At 57.4% G+C, this 21,884-nt stretch overlaps 1 protein-coding gene across 7 annotated transcripts in view; it reads left to right on the top strand.

Annotated features, from left to right (window-relative positions):
* The window catches only part of BCOR (BCL6 corepressor), a 46,454-nt gene that overhangs the window by 13,823 nt on the left and 10,747 nt on the right, over positions 1 to 21,884 (top strand). For 2 of the 7 annotated variants that reach the window (XM_035003066.1, XM_035003084.1), the window contains exons 2-10: positions 5,788 to 5,913; positions 7,252 to 7,330; positions 8,289 to 11,129; positions 11,826 to 11,879; positions 12,359 to 12,545; positions 18,640 to 18,900; positions 19,278 to 19,622; positions 20,265 to 20,590; positions 20,944 to 21,198. In XM_035003066.1, coding sequence (XP_034858957.1) covers positions 5,828 to 5,913; positions 7,252 to 7,330; positions 8,289 to 11,129; positions 11,826 to 11,879; positions 12,359 to 12,545; positions 18,640 to 18,900; positions 19,278 to 19,622; positions 20,265 to 20,590; positions 20,944 to 21,198 — 4,434 coding nt within the window. In that variant the 5' untranslated portion in view covers positions 5,788 to 5,827. The remainder of the gene's footprint in view (positions 1 to 5,787; positions 5,914 to 7,251; positions 7,331 to 8,288; positions 11,130 to 11,825; positions 11,880 to 12,358; positions 12,546 to 18,639; positions 18,901 to 19,277; positions 19,623 to 20,264; positions 20,591 to 20,943; positions 21,199 to 21,884) is intronic. The other 5 variants (XM_035003093.1, XM_035003111.1, XM_035003075.1 and 2 more) reach the window with 3 other exon arrangements.

Below are 21,884 nucleotides of genomic sequence, written 5' to 3'. Positions count from 1 at the left end.
GGGGGGGGGGGGGGGGGGGGGGGGGGGGGGGGGGGGGGGGCACGTCTATGGAGAATAACACTCCAGTCTACTCGGAAGGATCCCAGGATGATGGCCAGGAGGGGTCTGCGTGCGGGCACCCAAAGTTCCTTTTTGTCAGAGATTCAGCGGCGGGGGCTCGGGAAGGGGGAACCCTAGAGGAGCGCGCGGGCCACAGGGCCCGAGGGGTTAACTGGGGTCGGGAGACTAGGGATTGCGGGGGGAGGGAGGTCGGGCCGCCTCCCGGAGAGAGCCCGAGTTCTTGGAAGGCCGGGCGGGGGCGCGTCGCGAGGGTGTGGGCGTGTGCCGTGGCGCGGCCCCGCGGGGGACCTCGGTGTGGGGGAGCCGCGAGGAGGGGCGGGCGAGCCCGGAGCGGCACGGGTGTGTGTGGTGGGAGAGAAAATCCCTTTGTTGCCGACCGATCGCGCTCGGGGCTGAGGCGGGGGAGGGGGCGCCCTTCCTCCGCTCGCCCTCACCGCGGCCGCCTAGGGCCAAGTTCACCCCCCGACCGACCCGAGTGGCTCTCTGCTCTGACCCAGGCGCCCTGGGAGGAGGCAGGGAAGGTTCTGGTTGCTCGAAAGGTCAGGGCCGCGCGAGTTTCCCATCCTCCTCGCTCCCTCTCCCCTCCTGCCCCGCAGCTCAGTCTGTTACTAATGCAAAACTTGGGGCGTGGGTGGGGACGCCCCCGGAGGCAATGGCCCCGGCTTGGAGTGTGCCAAGAGACAGCGCCTGGGCAGGCTGGATCACTCCTCCCCAACCCTCCCCCCCCAACACCCTTGGAGGGCTGGTAGACCAAGCCAGCCACCAACCTCAGCCACACCCCTGGAAGCCTATGACCCTGTCCCGTTGGGGGGCAGTCTTGGGGTCCACCTCGCCCTGTGCCCTGCAGCTACACACCCCGGGGGAAGCAGCCCAGGAGGGCCCTCCCCCAACCGTGCACATCCGGGAGAGCATTTTCCTGGCATCTTCTACCCCCACGCAGCTCCCCTTCCCCCCCATCCTAAAATAGGAACTTCTTCACCCCTCCCTTCCTTGACACCGGGAGAGAAGTGCTGCTGTGCGACTCAGTCTGCTCTTGGGGCAGCCCCGGGAAGGGCTCCCGCCGGCTTCGCGTTGGGCTTTGATGAAATCCGCGCAGCTCTGCTGAAGGTCACTCCTCCCTGGCCTGTCCCCCTCTGTGTCCCTGCCTCAGCCTTCCCACTGCCACACAAAAGCTATGCGGCGACCTGGGGTTGTCGCACAACATGCTTGGTGGAGTCAGATGCTGTTTAATGGGGTTCAGCGTGGCGGGTGCTAGCAAAACTCAAGTCCGTAGTGCAGTTTAATCCTCTGGAAAACGCGGTGCCAAATATTTACAGATGAGGGGACCAAGGTTGACGAGGTTCGGCCACCTGCCCGGAGACACGCCGTGGATGAGGGTGGGAGCTGGGAGGCTGTGGTGGTGACCATGTTCACGCCAGCTCTGCAGTGAGGGGGGCCCCTTCCCCAGCATACCCTGCACGCAGACTCTCTGGTCTCCCCGATGGCAGCTCAGCCTTCTGAGCCGGAAGCTCCCCCCGCCCCCACACCTGCCCAGGCCTTCTTGGCCGCTGACTGGATAACCGCCTGATGGGGGCGCAAGGGGCGCCAGGTCAGAGAGACCCTAGGAAGGGGCACCATTCTTGCTTGCGTGGCGTGTGGGTGGGAGTTGGGATGGTTCGATGGCGGTGCTTTCCATTTTGTCGGTGAACTTGACAAGTGTGATGTGCAGACTTGAACTGAGCACCACCTCAAGGGCAGAGGCAGTCAAAGTGGCCTGGTGCCAGGAGGAGCCCAGTGGAGAGAAAGGAGGGGTGCCAAGCGTGGTCTGGTGCTGCCTCCGCTCCCCTGGCTCATCCCAGCCTCTCAGTCACTGCCGCTTCCCTTTTCAACCTGCTGTTTGTTGTCGGCCAGGGTAGATCGCCTTTAAAAGAAAAACCAGACAGCTCTCTCCTTTGCCTCAGTGCACAATGGTGTCCTCGTGGAATGGTGGTGGCGGGTGCTGCTCGGGGGCCTGTGTGCCCCTCCTGTCCCGTCAGAGGCTTGGCAGTGCCTCTTCTCAGGGATGACAGCTCCTAATTTTGGTCCCTCTGACCTCTATCTGCCAGTCAGGCCCTTTCGCCGGTGTCCAAGCCAAGCCTAGTACTCTAAGCATAACCCTTGGCTTCCAGAGCAGATAACTGCCCACGTCTGTTGAGGGAGACCCAAGCTCTCTTATGCTTTCAGTTACTGCCAGTCCGAGAGCCAGAGTCTACTCTGGGGGCCGGGGGTGGGGGTGGGTGGGTGCATTTTGTAAGCCAGGTCTCTCCCCAGAACTGGGTGTTCCAGAGGGCAACCGCTCCAATTCCTGGTCTGTTCTTTAGCGACCAGACACTCCTCAGTCTCCCCGTCTGACCTCTTCTCTCAGCCACCTTCCCCTTCCCTCCATCCCTGTCCTGCCTCCTTGGCCCCCTTCTCTCCACTACTGGAAAAAGGGTTAAAACCCCGTAGCCAGGATGTAGCTTAGCAGCTCACATGGAAACAGGTTGGTGCTTGTAAAGTGCTTTTCTTGAGTGACTTCACACATCTTGGCACTTCTAGCCTGCATGTGGAAGAGCGGGGCGGGGCGGGGAGGGGGAGGTTGGTGCACGCGGAAAATAAGGGCAAACAAGCCTCTCGTAGCGGCAAAGTGCCTGTTCTGTTTGTCATCTAAATCACATTATTTGTCCTCTCCACCGCGGCCCCAGGGTCAGCGAAGTCAGTTTTGAAACACTTTCTCTTAGTTAAAAAAAAAAAAAAAAGGACCCCAACTATTTCAACAGCCCCTTCTAGAAGCAGAGTGGGATGAGCATCTCTGTATCTCCGCCTCTCAGCCTCTTTGTGTTTCTCACCCCAGTGTCCCCTTAGCTCCACATCCCGGGGGGGGGGGGGTGGCGCGGGGGGGCAGGTCCTCGGGGCCTCCTGGCAGAGGGCCTCTGCTGCCGCCCAGGATGTTCCTGCTGGGGGTTCCTCCCGGGCATCCGGCCTCCTCCCGAGCAGGCCGTCACCCTGGAGAAGGGCCTCCTGCCAGGCGGGGCCATGGCTCACTGGCCCTTCCCGCTCAGCTCCCATCTTTGGCCAGGAACCTGAAGAGTTAAAAGTCTTTAGCTTGTTGCAATGAAATTATGGCTGGCGGTGGCGCCGCTGTTTGTTCAACAGACCTCCACTTTTAAACAGTTCACAAAAAGTTCATGGGGCAGCTAAAGATTGTGTGTGTGTGTGTGTGTGTGTGTGTAGTCAGCAGGATCCAACAATGTACCTCCTCCCTTGTTTCTTCGTGTACAGCCTCCTCCCTCTGCCCCCTCCCCAACACTCCATCTGACCCCCGCGCATGCCAAGCCACTTCATTCTGATGCTGGGTGTCATCTAAGTGTGTGGCATTAATGTTGAAAAGTCCACAGGAAGGGCCCTGGAGAGGTGGGGTGGGGGGAGAGCTTTGAAAGCACCCAGTGCTCCCAGATATCCCTACATCACATTCCCCTTTCCTCCAAGTCCAGGCTGCCCCTTCTCAAGAAAAGCCCTTTTTGCGGCGGCGGGGGGAGCAAAGTAGGATGATGGAGACCGCACCCTTCCTGTTTCTTAGGTGCTCACAGGTCCTTGTCACAAGGCCGCTACTAAAGGAGGTGGGGAGGTGGCAGCTTGTTGAAGGGGAGGCCACTTTGGGGACAGCAGAAGCTTGAGGTCTCAGAGGCACACACACACACTTTTTCCTTCCCTCATCCTTTTCTTAGGGATTTGATTGAGTGACCGTTTCTGCTCCCGGTGTGATTTCTGCATTTCCTCATGGCGCGCAGCGCGGGGATGGCCTGGTGCGGTGGGTCCCCAGTCCCACTGCCGAAGCTGATGACCAGGTCGCCTGCACCAATGAATGTTGCCCCACCTTCCACGTCAGGCCACCCAGAATGTCTTCCCTTTGTTAGAAGGGGCAGCAGGGGTTAAGGAAGGGACAGTCCCTTGAATGTGCCTTGTGGTTGTCCCTTGCTAGTGGTGGCCTCCCCCCGCCCAACTCAATTCGTAGGTTTGGAAGAAGAGAAGCCCGTGAGCCCCCACGGAACCTTCTTCAAGACCCCAATTGGTCTTTGCGGGGCACCATGGCTAGCCCATTGGAAAGAGGAGGAGGCGCTTCCTGGAGAAGGCGCTCCCTCGGAATCGCACCAGGCCTGCTGCAACTGCAGATTTCTGCCTCCTCCTCCTCCTCCTCCTCCTCCTCCTCCTCCTCCTCCTCCTCCAGCAGCTTCATTGTTGGGCTCTAACTCCGCGCCGCGTGTCTGTGTGTGTGGCTCTTGATTAACAGACGGTGTTCTATGTATAGGGGCCGACGGGGATACTGGTGGACAAAAGGCCTAGTTAGGACAAAGAACTGCAGAAGGATAGACCAGCCTGGCTTTGGGATTCAGGTGCTCCCCCACCCCCACCCTCAGTTACTCCCAGAAAGAGTCCCCGGACCTGGTGCCTCCAGCCCCACCGACCTGGCAGTCTGCTCCTTGTGCTCAAGTGTAAAAGCAAGCATTTGCATATTTTTCCCTGCTAACAAAGGAAATGTGTCGACTTAGGGAACATTTGGGCTTTCGGAAACTGTGTGGGTGGGTGTGTGAGGGAGGAGAAAGAAAAGTTCCCCCGACGATCTGCACACCACTGATTTCACACTCTGCCTTGCGTCCCGTGTAAAGAGAGCCCAGCCCGGCCCAGGCCCGGCCCAGGGAAATGACAACGTGTTTGTGCGCGGGGAATTGCCCAGGGCCATCGGTCCCAGGCATTAAAGGCTCCCCTACTTATTAACCCAGCATTTAACAGCAGGATATGGGCTGAAGCGCAGTCAAAAGAAACGGCTCAACCTCCAAAGAGCAATTAAAATCCTGCACGAGGATAAATCACGCGCCGTGATAATCCTGTTAATAAAATGCAGCTTGTCCTGACCCTTCACTCATGCAGCAAACTAGAATGTGATGTGGGTGGGGGTGGTGGGCAGAGAAGGTAAGGAAGGGCGGGGAGGGGTGCTCTCCCCTCCTCTGCCCCTGGCAGCCTCCCCCTCCCCGTAGGTGGAGAATGGGTGGCTTTTGCCCGCTCCCAGCGTGCCAGTGGCTCGGAGCCCAGCAGCCTGGGCTGCTGAGACTTCTGCACTCACTAATGATTTCTTGTCCCCAGCGAGCAGGCGTCATGGAATTACTCACCCGCCTCCCTCTGCAGCTCCCAGGCCAAACCACCCGGGGTTCGGTGCCTCATCTGATCGCGGGCTGGGTGGGGTGGCTCACCAGCCCACCGACTCTTTGTAACCCTCCGTCTGTTAAGAAGCCCACACCACAGCCCCGGGGACACCTGGTAGTTTGGGTTGCCACACCGGACTCTTGTGCCTTCCACCAGCCCTGGTCCTCTTAGACCCCAGAAGAATCAGCGCGTGGCTCCCCAAGATTGCAGCACCGTACGCTGCCAAGTGTGTTCCCCAAAGGCTGAGAAAGGAGAGGTGGTGGTGATGTGTGCGGTTACTTCGGATGGTGGATGGTGTGGCATGTGGCCCTTTGACCCCCCCCCACCTCCCCGCCCGCTGGGAAGTTGCGGGGCACCCCTGTACACTTCGGGTCAGGTGTGTTCCCTCACTCCTGGACATGGAGCACAACCTGCCTTCCGGACTCTGCATTCTGTATGCATTGCCTAGAAAGAGGGCCTCTCTGATTCCCTGTTTGGCTCTTCTTTATTCAACCTCCTGGGATTTTTTTTTTTTTTTTTTTTAAACAGACTAGACGCTTGAAGAAAAGCTGCCATCCAAGAAGACGACATGCTTTCAGCAACCCCCCTGTATGGGAACGTTCACAGCTGGATGAACAGCGAGAGGGTCCGCATGTGTGGGATCAACGAAGACAGGTGAATGTGCCTGTCTGGCTGAGGCCTGGGGAGCGAAGGGTGGGTGCTGACCCCCCGCTCCCCCGCCCCCGCCCCCCCCCCCCGCATGCTCCGGAGCAGAGCCCGTGCTGAAGCCCCCCTCATCTTCTCACCGCCACAGTGGGCCCAAAAGGGGTGGGGGAGAACGATCTCCCGCCTAGCTGGCGGCCCTTGATTTACAGTTTTAACAGGCAACCCGGCTCAGCGAAGCATTGCCGCCCTTTAAAAGATTAGCCCCTAAAGCGGCCTTTCGGTGCACTTTCGTCCTTAATTTATTATTTCATATTTATGAAGGAGAATTAATCCCAGTCTATATGCTGCTTTAACTCTAAATGTCAGGAGTGTGGGCCCAGGTGGATCGGCATTCGATGTGCTTTTAAAACAAATAGTTTGCTCAGTAATAAATGGGGAGACGGCCACCCCTTACTTCATTTAAGCCCCGGGTTTCTCGCTGTCCTCTGCGGCCCCTTGGGCGAGGCCATCGGCTCCCGGTTTCAGTCCCCCGACAGCCCCGCCGGGCCCCCTAATCAGTAATTTTGGAGTGTTGGGTAGTGGCAGCTGAGCAGTAGATGATGGAAGCGGCTCTTCGGGGTATCCGCCGCCGCTTGTCAGCGACCTGATCCTGGGGATTTGGAAGTTGGCACCGAGCGCTTTCTCTATGGTGCTGTCTGATAACGAGTCCCAGGGCGGCCGCAGCAGCCCAGCACAGATGTGCGCCTCGCTCTGCAGCCTGGAGCAGCTGACCTTTGTATCGTGTGCGTGTGTGTCCCCCGTCATTCTGATAAAGGCACTCCAATATGGCTTCATCATCACCATGGAAACCAGTTTTGTAGAACACGGGACCTAACTTTGTTTGGGGAAAAGTTTTGAAAGCCTGCCCTCGTGAGGAGCGCGGAAGTGACTGGTGCAGCCGGCGCCGAGACGCCAGCCTTGTGTCTCCGCTTCGGCCTTTGGCCATCGTCCTCCCTGATGTCTGTCCTCACATAGAGCTTTCGGAGGGCCTGCTAGGACGGCAGAGCTCAGATTGGCCTCTCTAGAGAAAACAACGGCGCAGGATCTTCGTTCCTGCATCGGCCAGCTTGGGGCCCTATCTGGGATTTCCCGTCCCCGTGGCGCCCTGCCTTTCCTCTGTTTTCTCCCAGCCCAGCTGAAGCACCGCTTGGGGACAGCTTTCACTCGGGGCGATTGGGGAGGAACGGTTTGGTGAGGGCGGTTTGAGAAATGGGAGTTATTAGAAACTGGTTTGTTCTGGGGCGATCTGTGAAAGATGGATTAAGTGGGGAATGCTTTCACGAAGTTTGGTGTGTCCTTTTTAAATAGGAAAATTCCTGTAAATGATGGTGACGCTTCAAAGGCCAGACTGGAACTGAGGGAAGAAAATCCCTTGAACCACAACGTGGTAAGAGACTCATGACTTCTGTCTGAACATCAGTGGTCTGTAATCCATCGTGCATTAATTTGCAGGCCACCAAAGGGCCTTTTGGGGGTGGGGCAGGGGTGTGGCGGGGTGGGGCTGAGTGGGATGCTTCTTCTGCAGGACCTGGCCCTCACCCGAGCTTTCCTTGGCCCCCGCGCTCCTTTTGACACGTTGGCCATTTATGTCCGAGTCCCGTAGCGACTGGTGCCTCCTTTTCTTTGATAAGCCACGCGCCACCTCCATGCTCCCTGGAGCTGGATAAATTTCCAGCCTCCAAGTAGACCTTTAGGGTTTCGTTTTTCAGTAAAATATGAAACACAGACAGCAGGGAGAGGAAGTCAAAAGACACAGCCACAGTTTGACCCATGGCCTTCTTTATTGATTTAGAAATGAGACCGCTAAAGTCCTCCTTCCCTGCCATCCCACCAAAGATTGTTTCTTGTTATGTTAAATAAGCATGCTCCCCTACCTCTAGGAAAAACAAACCAACCAACCAACCCAGTGAGCACCACCCCGCCCCCCAACCTAAAGGGCCTGGGAGGTTCAGGTCCAGGTCGTTCAGGTCGGTACCCCATGAGAGTGGTGCTGAGAGTAGCAGAGCTGGTGTCCTCTCTGTTGCGGCAGAGAATTTTTGCTGAGAAGGTGAATTTTCCAGAGTTAATAGATGGCTGAATTTAATGTATGGGCCCCAAGTCTAAAGGGATCAACCTTTTACAGGCTTTCAGGATACTAGTTGAACCGAGGTGAGAAGGCAGGCAGCAAAGGCTTTTGGATAAGTGGGCAGGGGACCGGGGACCCTGTGGAGCCTCTCTTTTTAACCGTTTCTGCTCACATGTTGAGGCTGACGTCACATTGAACTAGTTGGCGGTTTCTCCTCGGGACGGGCCCTGCCACTTTGAGGGAGCGCCGCGAGTAACGCCCATGTTCTTCTTCTGCGAAGGTGGATGCCACTACGGCCCATCGGATCGATGGCCTGGCTGCGCTGAGCATGGACCGCACTGGCCTGATCCGGGAAGGGCTGCGCGTCCCCGGCAACATCGTCTATTCTAGCTTGTGTGGACTGGGCTCGGAGAAAGGTCGGGAGGCTGCCACGAGCACCCTAGGTGGTCTTGGGTTCTCGTCCGAGAGAAATCCAGAAATGCAGTTCAAACCGAACACCCCCGAGACGGTGGAGGCTTCCGCTGTCTCCGGGAAAGCCCCAAATGGCTTCAGTGCTATCTACAAAACACCACCCGGAATACAAAAAAGTGCTGTACCCACAGCAGAAACACTGGGCTTGGACAGGCCTGCCAGCGACAAACAGAGCCCTCTCAACATCAATGGTGCTAGTTATCTGCGGCTGCCCTGGGTCAATCCTTACATGGAGGGCGCCACGCCAGCCATCTACCCTTTCCTCGACTCGCCAAATAAGTATTCACTGAACATGTACAAGGCCTTGCTACCTCAGCAGTCCTACAGCTTGGCCCAGCCGCTGTATTCTCCAGTGTGCACCAATGGGGAGCGCTTTCTCTACCTGCCGCCGCCTCACTACGTCAGTCCCCACATCCCGTCGTCCCTGGCTTCGCCCATGAGGCTCTCGACCCCTTCGGCCTCCCCGGCCATCCCACCTCTGGTCCACTGCGCCGACAAAAGCCTGCCCTGGAAGATGGGCGTCAGTCCCGGGAACCCCGTCGACTCCCATGCCTATCCCCACATCCAGAACAGTAAACAGCCAAGGGTGCCCTCTGCGAAGGCGGTCACCAGTGGCCTGCCCGGCGACACGGCTCTCCTGCTGCCCCCTTCGCCTCGGCCTTCGCCCCGGGTCCACCTTCCCTCCCAGCCCGCCGCGGACACCTACTCCGAATTTCACAAGCACTACGCCAGGATCTCCACCTCGCCCTCCGTCACCCTGTCGAAGCCATACCTGACGGTCAGCAGTGAGTTCCCCTCGGCCAGGCTCTCCAACGGCAAGTACCCTAAGGGCCCGGAAGGGGCCGAGAGCGCCCCGCCGGTTCCCGGGCACGCCCGGAAAGCGGCGGGCCAAGACAGAAAAGACGGGGGCTCCCCTCCTCTGTTGGAGAAGCAGACGGTCACCAAAGACGTCACCGATAAGCCGCTGGACTTGTCTGCGAAAGTGGTGGACGTGGATGCGGCCAAAGCCGACCACATGAAAAAGATGGCTCCCACGGTCCTGGTTCACAGCCGGGCCGGCAGCGGCCTAGTGCTCTCCGGAAGTGAGATTCCGAAAGAAACCCTGTCTCCTCCCGGAAACGGCTGTGCTATCTATAGATCTGAAATCATTAGCACGGCTCCCTCGTCCTGGGTGGTGCCCGGGCCGAGCCCCAACGAAGAGAACAATGGCAAAAGCCTGCCGCTGAAAAACAAGGCCTTGGACTGGGCGATCCCGCAGCCGAGGAGTTCATCGTGTCCCCGCATGGGCGGCACGGACGCCGTGGTCACGAACGTCTCGGGCTCGGGCTCGAGCGCGGGCCGCCCGGCCTCCGCGTCGCCGGCCCCCAATGCCAACGCGGATGGCTGCAAGACCAGCAGGAGCTCCATGGACACCACGCCATCCGTCATTCAGCACGTGGGCCAGCCTCCGGCCACGCCTGCCAAGCACGGCGGCAGCACCAGCAGCAAGGGCGCCAAAGCCAGCAACCCGGAGCCGAGCTTCAAAGCAAACGAGAACGGCCTCCCGCCAAGCTCCATCTTTCTGTCTCCAAACGAGGCGTTTAGGTCCCCACCAATCCCCTACCCCAGGAGTTACCTCCCTTACCCGGCACCCGAGGGCATCGCCATAAGTCCCCTCTCCTTACATGGCAAGGGACCTGTCTACCCTCACCCCGTGTTGCTGCCCAACGGCAGTCTCTTCCCTGGGCACCTTGCCCCAAAGCCCGGACTGCCCTACGGGCTGCCCACGGGCCGGCCGGAGTTTGTGACCTACCAGGACGCGCTGGGGTTGGGCATGGTGCATCCCATGTTGATACCTCACACGCCCATAGAGATCACTAAGGAGGAGAAACCCGAGAGGAGGTCCCGCTCCCACGAGAGACGCTACGAGGACCCAACCCTCCGGAACCGGTTTTCCGAGATGCTGGAGGCCAGCAGCACCAAGCTGCACCCAGAAGTCCCCTCCGACAAGAACCTAAAGCCCAGCCCCAGCTGGAATCAAGGGAAAACTGTCGTCAAGAGCGACAAGCTTGTCTATGTCGACCTGCTCCGGGAGGAGCCAGATGCTAAAGCGGACGCGAACGCGGCCAAGCCGGGCTTCGCGGCCGAGAGCGTGGGCCCGAGCGCCGAGCCCACCAAGCCCCCGGCTGACCCGGCCCTGCAGCCGCACCGCGATTTCGTCGCCCTGAGAGAGGAGTTGGGGCGCATCAGTGATTTCCACGAAGCTTATGCTTTCAAACAGGCCCCGGGCCAGTCAGTCTTCAGCTTAAGCAAGGAGAACGTTCCGGCCGGAACCAACAAGGAGAACCTGGGGCTGCCAGTCTCGACTCCCTTCCTGGAACCAACTCTGGGGAGCGATGGCCCGGCTGTAACTTTTGGTAAAACCCAAGAGGATCCCAAACCGTTTTGTGTGGGCAGTGCCCCACCGAGTGTGGATGTCACCCCCACCTATACCAAAGATGGAGCCGATGAGGCGGAATCCACTGATGGCAAAGTTCTCAAACCGAAGCCATCGAAGCTGGCCAAGAGAATCGCGAATTCCGCTGGTTACGTGGGTGACCGATTCAAATGTGTCACTACCGAACTGTACGCAGATTCCAGCCAGCTCAGCCGGGAGCAGCGCGCCTTGCAGGTGAGCCGCCCCCCCGCCCCCCCCGCCCCCCCGAGTTTCAGTGACTTTACCAGTTGTCAGTTCTGTTTTGTTAATGTGGAAAGAGGATTGGGGGAGTATGGTAGGGCAGGGCACCGGGCAGATTTGGTTAATGAAGCTTATGGTCACGTAAATATATTGACGTGTGTCCAGTAAGGGGACGTGAGTGGTAGCACCTAGGAGATTCATGTGTCTGGATACTTGCCGTTATTCTGTAGATACTAAGAGAACTCCACGCAGATGCTGCTAAAAGAACTATTAATGATGGCGAAGGATAAGCTAAAGACTGCATGACGTTTACCTATCAGTTGCTTTTGATTTCTCTGCCATTACTGTACGTTAATGAATAATGCCTAGCAGTGCCGCTTAGAATGCCTTATGTGATACTTGGTGGAGGTGTGTAGAAGCCGCATGTCTGTGGGATTCGTGCAATTTTTTTTTTTCCACCAAAAAAAAAAAAGAGAGAGAGAGAGCTCGCTTAAAGGGATAGAGTTATGTATTTAATTTGCTAGTGAATGATAGATGTTGTATAGGAATTTCCTTAAGATATTTTACTTTTAATTAAAAGATAAATAAAGCCAAATTGTGTTGCAATGTTAAGAAAAAAATTGGTTTATGCTTATAAAAATGGATGAAGTTATCTAAATGATCCATTGAGTGCCCATTTTAATTACATAGATGGAAGGATTACAAGAGGACAGTATTTTATGTCTACCCGCTGCTTACTGTGAGGTCAGTTCTTCAAATTTTTATTACTAGAATCTTACATAAACCTTTTGAGTTAAATTTCATTTCCAAATATACGAAGGGAAGTTTGTGGGCCATGGTCGTCTTTATTCATTGTGCATTTTGTTTTCTTTTCTGTTGTGTTTTTGTTTTGTTTTCTTTGCGTTGTGTTTTTGTTTTGTTTTTACTTACCTTCCAAAGAGACTGTCTCTGTGCCATGGTGTATGCATGGCTTTGCATACACAGCGCATATATATCTATATACGTATGGCTTCACGAGTAAAGACTGTGTGATTACTTACGTTTAGCTACTCTTACGTTTTTATCTATTACGTTTTAAAATATCTCAGTTGTATCATAAATTGTGGTTGGTTTTGGGCAAACTTTTCTTTGAAACTACTTTCCTTTAAGGTAAGGCAAATGAAATAGCTTTTATGGTAAGGTGTTGTGTTTTTTTTTTTTTCCCGTCTCCATTCTCTTTCTAGCGTGCAATGATGCGCTTCTCAGAGCTGGAGATGAAAGAGCGAGAAGGTGGCCACCCAACAGCCAAAGACTCCGAGGTGTGCAAATTCAGCCCCGCCGACTGGGACAGGTTGAAAGGAAATCAGGACAAAAAGCCAAAGTCGGTCGCCCTGGAAGAGGCCATTGCCGACCAGAATGACAATGAGAGATGTAAGTAAACCCAGGCAGCTCATGTGTGGTGAGCAGGGGGGGCCGCCGGTCCCAGAGCTCGGGGAGGGGGTGGCAAGCGGTTCACCGCTGTGGCCCTAGGGCCCGTGGGCAGCCCAGAGAAACAGGCCGCTCTCGCCGGCCGAGTGGGGAAGGGCCGAGCGTCCGTTCGAACGTGGTGGCATCCCGGGATGAGGCAGCCGTGAAAGATGATTTCCTGGGATACCGCTCCTCTTCCAGAGAAACACCGGTCCTGTCGTCAGTAACGGTCTGATACGATTTAAGCGGGAGAATGGCAGCAGGAGACAGAAATGTGGCCATGTGCACTGCGTTCTGTTTTGTAGCGGGTACAGATAGGGTGCCCTGCCCTGCCCTTCTTTTTTGGTGCCAGTGGAATGATACTTCCAGCCAGAGGCACCTGCCCACCCACCACAGTGACAGTCTCCCGTGGAACGGAGAGTACTCGTATTCTCCCTCCAAAGGCACAGGTGTTGTTAAAATGGCACGGAGGCTGATGAGGGCACCCTAGAGATGAGATCATTATTTTCGGTGGCGGGTTTGTTGGTCATGGTTAGATGTTGACAGCACCATCCAGGGGCGTGGTATAAACGAGAGGGGGTTTTTCGCACCAGACGGGGGTTTGTATTCTGTTGGGGAGGCAAAATGGAGAGAAAGCTAGTGCTTTTCTCAAGTCACTCTTCGGGCCCAGCAGCTGGTCCCCCACTGTGGTGTGGACTGTGGGATTTGCTCGCGAGACATCCTGGTCGATAAAGGTGTGTGGGTGGCAAGCGGAGAAGGTCTTTTTCTGCGTTTCTTAAATGTGCACGCTCGGGGACCTGAAGCCGCTCTAGACCTTGGAAACCTCACTGGTGATGGTGAATTTGGGCGTCTGGCTGGATGTCAAGGAGACAGTGGGTGAGGAATCCTCCTGACACAGGACAGTCAGGGATGGGAGGTGCATTTGTGAGCTCTGTGCTATTGGACGTCATGGGTTTGGTGTTCATTGGCGCCTGATGGAGTTTGGGAGAATCTGTGGTCCTGGCTTCTCGTTGCCTAGGGCACAGACCCCTCCTTCCTCCGTGTCCCCTGCCCCCCCCCCCCCCCCCCCCCCCCCCGCCAGCCTTGGGGTCAGACAAGGGCCTGTGGCCAGGTTTCTGGGTAAGCCACGCCAGGACCAATTTGTTTTACTTTAGTCTTGAAAGAAGGGAGTTTTTGTTGCTAGTCAGTGGAGGGGACTCTGATGTACCTAGAGTAAAGATTTCCTGTCTTCCACCTCAGGGGGATTGATAGGGGGACATGGAGGGTCCAAGCCGCTCTTGCGTAAAGCAGCAACGAACGCCTTCTTCCTTGCTCATGCTCGCTGTGGGCAGCCCCTTTTTTCTGACTTGCCCATAGTGCCAGCTCTTGGGGAAGCCTCTGAGAGAGACCTGGTCGACGTGGGCAAAGCCAAGTTAACGGGTAGGTGCCTCTCTGAGGAGAGGGAATGGGTAAGGTAGGCTGGAGGGAAGGGAGCATGAAGTTAGCCAGCCTTGAGTCTTCTTGCCCTTTGGGTTTCCAGTAACATGGCCAGACCCAAGGTAGCTGCTCTTCGTCCATCTCACTCAGTCTGGTCAATGGAGAGCAGAGCCCAGATGACTCAGAAAGGCCTCCTTTCTCCCCTCCCCTGAGTCCCTTCAGGCTCAGACCAATGGGCTCTTTTCCTGGAGGACCCAGGACACGGCCCAGCAAGGCATAGGTCATCACCAAGGGCAGGAGAAGGATTGGGGAAAGTGGGGGTGGGGGCTCACTTTTGAAGATGGGGGCAATGAAGGAGGTGGGTCACCACCCGCAGTCTTCTGGGGGCTTGTGGTTTGTGGTTGGTCAAGAGGGGTAACCTAGAGGAACAGTTGTCCTTGCTGTCACCTCCTCATCTAGGGGACAGCAGGTGCTGGATCCACTCGGCTGCAAATTAATGGGTCTTGTCCTTTTGGCCCTCGTGGAGTCTTGAGCCCACGTGGGCTCGGGCCCTGCTCCACATTGGTTCTCTCCTCACAGGGGTCCATGTGGCCGAGAGCCAAGCTGTGAGCACATGGGAGCTGGGGTGGGGGTAGGGGTAGGCAGGGGCTGTGAAGAGGATACAGGATGCCTTCCAGATGCCTTCCCTCTTCCAGGGCAGCCCTCCCCTCCTGCAGACTCCAGGAGCTTCCTAAGATGGCGGGTGCTTCCTGCATGGCCTCGGGCTGCCCAGACATGGGTGCTCCTTGTTGGGAGGGGCTGGCCTGAGAAGAGCGAATGAAGTCGAAAGCACAATAGTCAGGGTTTTCATCTGCTCTTTATGGTAGTCGGGGTGGCCGGATTCAGTTTTTATTTTAGAAGTCCAACGAATGCCTTAGGAGGCTTCTTGGACTTGGAAGTTTATCCAAAGAGGAACCATCAGTGGCATTTTGAAGGTGGGGAGGGACAAGGAGACATCCGTCCCTTCCCCCATGAACCAGGAGTGATGGTCTCCCTTGGCAGCCACTTGGCTGGGGCAGACCCAGGACCTACTCCGTGGCAGTGCCTGGGCAGGACCTGGAAGAAGCCTCAGTCAAAGGACTTCAGGAAACTTCTCTCTGGCCAAGCAGCTGCATGTTTGTAAACCACGTTGAGTTTGGAACCAGAGGTTCCCCTGTGCCCCTTTTGTAGAGGGCATGAGTTTCCACAAGGTTAGCCTTTGCTAAAGGCGCTATAGTTACGTGCAGAGGAGGGAATTTCCATCATGGGGAACCCTCCCGCCTTGTTTAGGGCTCACGGGGGGAGGGGGAGGCCGGAGGGGGGCTGGCCCCCTGCAGCGGGGAGGGTGCTTTGCTGCCCTGCTGAGGCATAAACATTGCTGTGGTGATGTTTCTGTGAGGTGGCACTATGGCACGACCATGACCGTGGGATGGAGGCATTGTGAGTCATGGGACCACGCTGCAGGGAGCAAGTGTTAAGCCCCGAACAACACAGGCACATTCACATCTGCTTACATCAAGTGACCGAGAGCACATGCCTTCCCACTTCGTAGAAGGGCTGAAAGTAGCAGCCATGGTAGATCTGGTGGTTAGGACCCTTGTGTGTCTAGCTCTCTGCCTCCTCTGCTTTTAAGGGTAACCCCGGGAGCTGTGGCTAGAACAGCTTCATCGCTGAGCCCTGGATCAGGTGTGTGACAACAGAGTCGCTTAGCCGGTGGCCATGTGTCTCTTAGGCAGTCACGGTGGGTGCTCTTGAGGATTCTGACCGGGGCGGGCCTTCACTGAGTCAAATTGGGATCTTTGCCCTGAGACGCTCGGGAGTTGTGGAAAGGATGGGGAGGCACCTAGCGTGGGGAAAGATCCTCTTGCAAAACAGGGAAGAAAGCAGCTCAACTATGTTGTGTGGGCAGGTGATTTCACTGACCCGTGACTTTAGCGGCGGAAGGGTTCCTGGTACTGAGCCACAGACATCACATCGTGGGGTCCCTGGGGACGCGGCAGGTGGCAGGAGGGCTCCGTCTGGAAGGTCAGGCCCAGGAGCGCCCTCCCCTGCTGAGCGGGACCGGCGGGCACCTGTGTGGGTCTCTGCTCCCTATCTTGGTGGGTGAGGAGGGGATACCCTCTGCCCTCGGGCAGCTTTTACTGGATGAGGAGACCGAAGGGAAGGGCTCTTGTCTTTCTGTTGGGGTGCTGTGGTGCAGCGAGGGGACGCAGCGAAAGGCCAGGCAGGCGGGCTCGAAATGAACCGCACGGTCTGACGTTTGCAGCCAGGGTGAAGACGCACGGAAAGCCTTCTCCCGGAGCAAGACGTGCCTCTTAATTTAATTTTTAATTTTTTAAGATTTTATTTATTTATTTGACAGAGAGAGACACAGCGAGAGAGGGAACACAAGCAGGGGGAGTGGGAGAGGGAGAAGCAGGCTTCCAGCGGAGCAGGGAGCCCGATGCGGGGCTCGATCCCAGGACCCTGGGATCATGACCTGAGCCGATGGCAGACGCTTAACAACTGAGCCACCCAGGCGCAGTTAAAGTGTAAAATGTGGAAGTGGAATATCGGGGTGGAGAAAGGCGTAAATGGATCAGGGCGCATCTCAGGTGTGGGCAGAGATAGCCAGAGCCCCACGCCGGCTAAGCTGCTGCCTGATTGTGACCCTAGAAGGCATCCATCACCTCCCGGTTACCCCTGCTTTCAAATCACCTGCTTTGGATCCTCTTTCCTACCTGAGGGGGAGGGGACGGCGCATACACTGCATTAACTTTAAAATTGCACACGGTGGTTCTTAATATTTGTACACGGACCCCCAGTGCCTCCCACGGGGGTTTCTGGGAAGGCCGACCAGAGACGCCAAATGGTGTTAACTAGGAGGGCTCACATCTTAAAATTGGATGCAGTGGGGCTAACATTCAAGCTAGTCTGACAGCCTTGGCGTCCGTCTGTCCGTTGAAGTGATTTCCCCAGCCTTTCCCTTCGCTGGGCTCGGCTTGTGTTTACGAAGCCCACCCCCGGGAGGCAGCTTGCAGTAATCGTCCCGCTTTACAGCTGAAGGGGGCCGAGCTGTAAAGGAGCGCTGTTACTGCCAGCGCAGTTAAGAGGGTCACAGAGCAGTCACGGCTTGCCCCCTGTGCCTGCCCTGGCCCACCGCGGGCCGGCGGGCATCCTGGCTGCCCCTGAGCTTTGTGTCGGGACGCAGCCGTGACAGAAGACCCACATGGTTGGGTCCTTCCACCCTTGAGAGCACAGGCTAGCCAAGGCCAGGGAGAAATCCCACCCCCGCCCCCAGACACACACCCAACTGACCACCACTAAATGGGGGTGATGCCCCCCCCCAAGAAAAAGCCGGTCAGGGAACCAGCTATGCCGGTCAGGAGCGGGAGTGATACTTGAACTGGCCAGGAGGGTGGTGGTGGTGGTGGGGAAACGGAGGAGGAATAGGGTCGGCATATGAAGAGTGTGTTTCTGACTCCGTCTCGAGATGGACTCGCACAGTTCTGCTCAGAGTTACCCAGATACCCGGCTCCCGCTCTTTACCGTCACAGGGATGCCTGTGGCGTTAACTTGTGTATTAGAAGGAAGGTGACCCGAACCATCGATGGGCCATTTCTTGGGCTAGAACAACAGCAGCGCGTGATGTCGAGCTGAGGCGATTAAGGAAAGGTCCCAAATCGATGCTAGATAGAGCGGGAGGAGCCCACGTGGCTTAGGGAGCCCTGGAGCGGGCAGCTCTGCAAGGGCCCACCTAGCACAACGAGACACACCTGACACCGTAGGGGGCGGAGCCTGGTGTTGTGGAATGTCCTCGGATGCTTGTGCGTGAAGGAAGGCATGAAAGGAGTGCCAGGTGGGGTAACTGGCGTCCCCATGCGTGTGCACGGTGTCACCGAGGTGTTGGGGGGCTAACGTGTGCTTTTTTTCCCCCTCCCCGGATGTGAGACACAGGGGGATGCGTGGTAATCAGGTTGAGTTCGAAATTGCCCTCGACCCTTGTGTGCACGCCAGGAAGCCTCTCCTTTGGCTTTTCCGTGCTCTTCCCGTCGCCCTTGGTCCCCCAGCTTCTCTGCCTGCCAACACACCCCGCCCCAGCCCTCTTTCTTCACTATCTCCCGGTTGACCCAAGGGGACATGGATGCGGTCCCTTCCGCAGATGACATGTAGGAGCTATTCTCTTTATTACATGGCCTTCCTTTTATTTCAAAATAACGCCCTCAGCAAATGTTTCCCGAGCGATTTCTTGGTCAGCCCTGGCTTGGTTGGCTCTTGCCGCAGGGTCACCTGCCCCCTGTGGGAAAGGGCCCCGGAAGGGACCTAAGCGTCATCGAACTGGTGGCGATGCCTCATGTTCCGATTTCTCCTCGTGCCCCAACTACAAAAAGGTAGAAGGAGAAAGTTGAGCTTCGTAGGCGTCTCCACTTTCTGCTTTACTTGCTGATGTTCTTCAGCTGCCCTTCCTCTGGGACCTTCTGTCTCGGCGGGCCTTGTGCTTCCAACGTGTGAGGCCCCCGGTCTTCCAGAGAAGGGTCTGTTGGTGGCAGATTACCGTGGGCACAGAGGTCCTGCCTTCTCACAGTGACCTTTGGGCCTTCATTCCTTGTACTACTGTCTCCCCCCCCGCCCGCCCGCCCCCCAGGCGAATACAGTGCTGGCAACAAACACGACCCTTTTGAGGCTCCAGAGGACAAAGATCTTCCTGTGGAGAAATACTTCATGGACAGGCAACCCATGAGCGAGCCACCCGCTGACCAGGCGGCCGTGGACATGCCACACAGCTCCCCGCTCCGGCTGGACAGAAAGCGCAAAGTCTCAGGTGACAGCAACCACACTGAGACCACTGTGGAAGAGCTGCCGGAGGACCCTCTCCTGAAGGCCAAGCGGAGACGGGTCTCCAAAGGTGAGCTCGGCCGGCTTCGGTGGCCAGCGCATGCGGCCGGAGGTGGCCAGACCCGAGCTGTGCTGCCCACCCTAGCCGCGGGGACGCCCAGGGGGAGTCCCTCGTGCGGAGCAGGGGAGGTCCCCCGTTCCTGCCCTGGAGCCCCGGGGAAGCCGCTCACGCCTCCCCTGTCCCCAAAGCCAGATGCAGGAGCTCGAGCCCAAAGATGGCCAAAGATGAATAAGTCCCCTCCCGAGAGACTTGGTGACCGGCTCAAGCAGAGGCAGGGACCACTCACTCCCCCTCCCCTCCCCCACCCCTATTAGCGATGCGTAAGACAATTTGTTCTCCCCCCCCCAGGGGGCTTTTTGATTAATTTGTAGTTATTTCTCCATTAGATGACTGGCCTGAGAGGGAAATGACAAACAGTTCCTCTAACCACTTAGAAGACCCACATTATAGTGAGCTGACCAACCTGAAGGTGTGCATTGAATTAACAGGGCTCCATCCTAAAAAGCAACGGCACTTGCTGCATCTTAGAGAACGCTGGGAACAGCAGGTGTCGGCCGCAGAGAGCAAAGCTGGCCGCCAGGGCAGGAAGGAAGTGACCCAGGCGGTTCAGCCTGAGGTCACCGCCCAGGGCACTAACAGCCCCGAAGAGAAACCTGGCAGAAAAAGGGCTGAGGCCAAAGGCAACCGAAGCTGGTCGGAGGAGTCCCTCAAATCCAATGACAATGACCAAGGTATGCAGAGGCCACCCCACTCCTGGAGGGCGGGTCACCCACCTTCCGTGGGGAAGGGCCCCGGGAGGAGCCGAGCACCAGAGAAATGGACGGACCAGGATGTGGCAGGCAGGGGGTGCTTTCCTTTGAGGTCCTTCCAGCCTCTGCCCTGCCCTGGGGAATGTACAGTGAGGGGCTCAGCAGGGAGCTTGTCTTCCTGGCTCCGGCTCACCCTGGGGCCCGGGGCTGGGCAGGAAGGGGATGTCTGGGCGACCCCGCGGGGCTGGCCAGCGCCCTGGTCCAGCCTGAGCCTGTGTCCGCTCCCTCGGGTCCTGAGCACCCACTCCCCACCTCCACCCACCCACCCACCCCGTGGATGGAGGTGGGAGATGTGGAAGGGCTGACTCCTGCCCTCCTGTCCTGGTCCTTTGAGGAAACTTGGGGCCGTTTGGCGTTTTGTGGGTTAACCTATTTGCCGGTTTGAATGTGGGATAATTAAAATATTAATGCTTTGGAAACATAATTGGTATATCTTTAAAAACTGAAGCCGCTCCAGTGATCAGTGCTAACAATGGGCTTTTCTTTCCGCACCGGCTACAACTGTGTAACGCCCGCTTCTTCTCGCCCTCCCTCCTTCCCGCCCGCCACCCCCTCCGGATTTAGGCTTGCCTGTGTTCTCCGGCTCTCCGCCCATGAAGAGCCTTTCATCCACCAATGCAAGCGGCAAAAAGCAGACTCAGCCAAGCTGCACGCCAGCCTCGAGGCCGCCTGCCAAACAGCAGAAAATTAAAGAAAGCCAGAAGACAGATGTGCCGTGCACAGACGAAGAAGAGGATTGCCAGGCGGCCTCCCTGCTGCAGAAATACACCGACAGCAGCGAGAAACCATCCGGGAAGAGACTGTGCAAAACCAAGCATCTGATCCCTCAGGAGCCCAGGCAGGGCTTGTCGCTGACGGGAGACTACTATGTGGAGAACACGGACGGCAAGGTACCTTTTGCCCCCCTGCTCCCCGCTGGGCCTGTGGGACACCACACCCCGTCTGCCTGCAGCCTCTTCGCTTCTGGGGACAGAGCTTCCCTTTACCCACGTGCCTCCCCCAGATGTCACTCTCGGGCCCCCCCCCCCGCAATCCCCAGGCGATGAAGTTTCAAACTAGTAAGAATGAAACCCCTTTCCCCCCTCGCCCAGGGCCCCTCCGCACCACCCCCTCTTCTCCCCCAAAACAAAAGCAAAGGGAAAAGTTCCTTCCTCCGCTCAGGGCTGTCACTCGGGGAGGAGGGCCAGAGAAGCCGGTGTGGGAAGCCGGGCTTAACCGTGCGCGCCGCCCGGTTTTGTGATAGGTGACCGTCCGGAGGTTCCGGAAGCGGCCCGAGCCCAGCTCCGACTACGATCTGTCACCAGCCAAGCAGGACCAGAAGCCCTTCGACCGTTTGCAACAATTGCTGCCGGCTTCCCAGTCCTCACAGCTGCCACGCTCAAGCTCCCCTCCAGAGACCACCCAGTCGCGCCCGATGCCTCCAGAAGCCCGGAGACTCATCGTCAATAAGAACGCAGGCGAGACCCTTCTGCAGCGGGCCGCCAGGCTCGGCTATGAGGTGAGGGGCTTTGCGGGGGCCTGGCTCCTCGGGGCTGGGGGAGGTGGAGGCGCCCCATCCGGCGGGGGTCCGGGCAGGGACTCAGAGCGCAGCCCCCCTCCTTATCCGGGGCTGGGCTGGGTGTTCCAGCAGGATGTTTGTGTTCGCCCCACTCGCGCTCCCCGCTCCCGGCTCTTGGCTGGCTTGTTCAGTCGCCATGTGAAAAGAAAGGCCTCTCTGATGTTCACTTCGTGTTCAGGCAGGTAGGCTGCTTCGGCATCCTCCAGTCTCGCTCACTTATCTCTGATATAAAATCTGACATAACCCAGGGCTTGGCGACTGGGGGAATTTTAATGAGCCCTTTTGGATTCTGATTAGCAAGGGGGAGAGAAGTTATTAGCTCTATTTTGGGTTGCTTGTGCTGTTTCTCGGGCAAAGCGGTGCCCCTGTTGGGAGCGGGCGGGAGATGTCTGGGTAGGGCTTGGGCTTGGGGGGCAGACCCGAAGAGTCTTTTTTTCTGAGAGGGCTGGGCCATGGAGGGGGGGAGCCTGAGGGCTGCGGAGGAGAGGAGAGGAGGGCCTCCGGCTGTGCCTAACAGTCACCGCCTCCTCCCCCACCCTGCTCCTCTCCCAGACCGGCTCTCGCTGGAGTTGCCCTCTGAGAGATGGATTACCCCCTCTGCCCTGCGCCGCTCCCCCACCACACTT

The sequence above is a fragment of the Mirounga leonina genome, unplaced genomic scaffold (assembly GCF_011800145.1).
Source record: "Mirounga leonina isolate KUSES-001 unplaced genomic scaffold, KU_Mleo_1.0 Mir_101609, whole genome shotgun sequence".
NCBI lineage: Eukaryota > Metazoa > Chordata > Mammalia > Carnivora > Phocidae > Mirounga > Mirounga leonina.
Note: the sequence above shows the minus strand (reverse complement) of the source record. Positions and strands in the feature narration are given on the sequence as shown.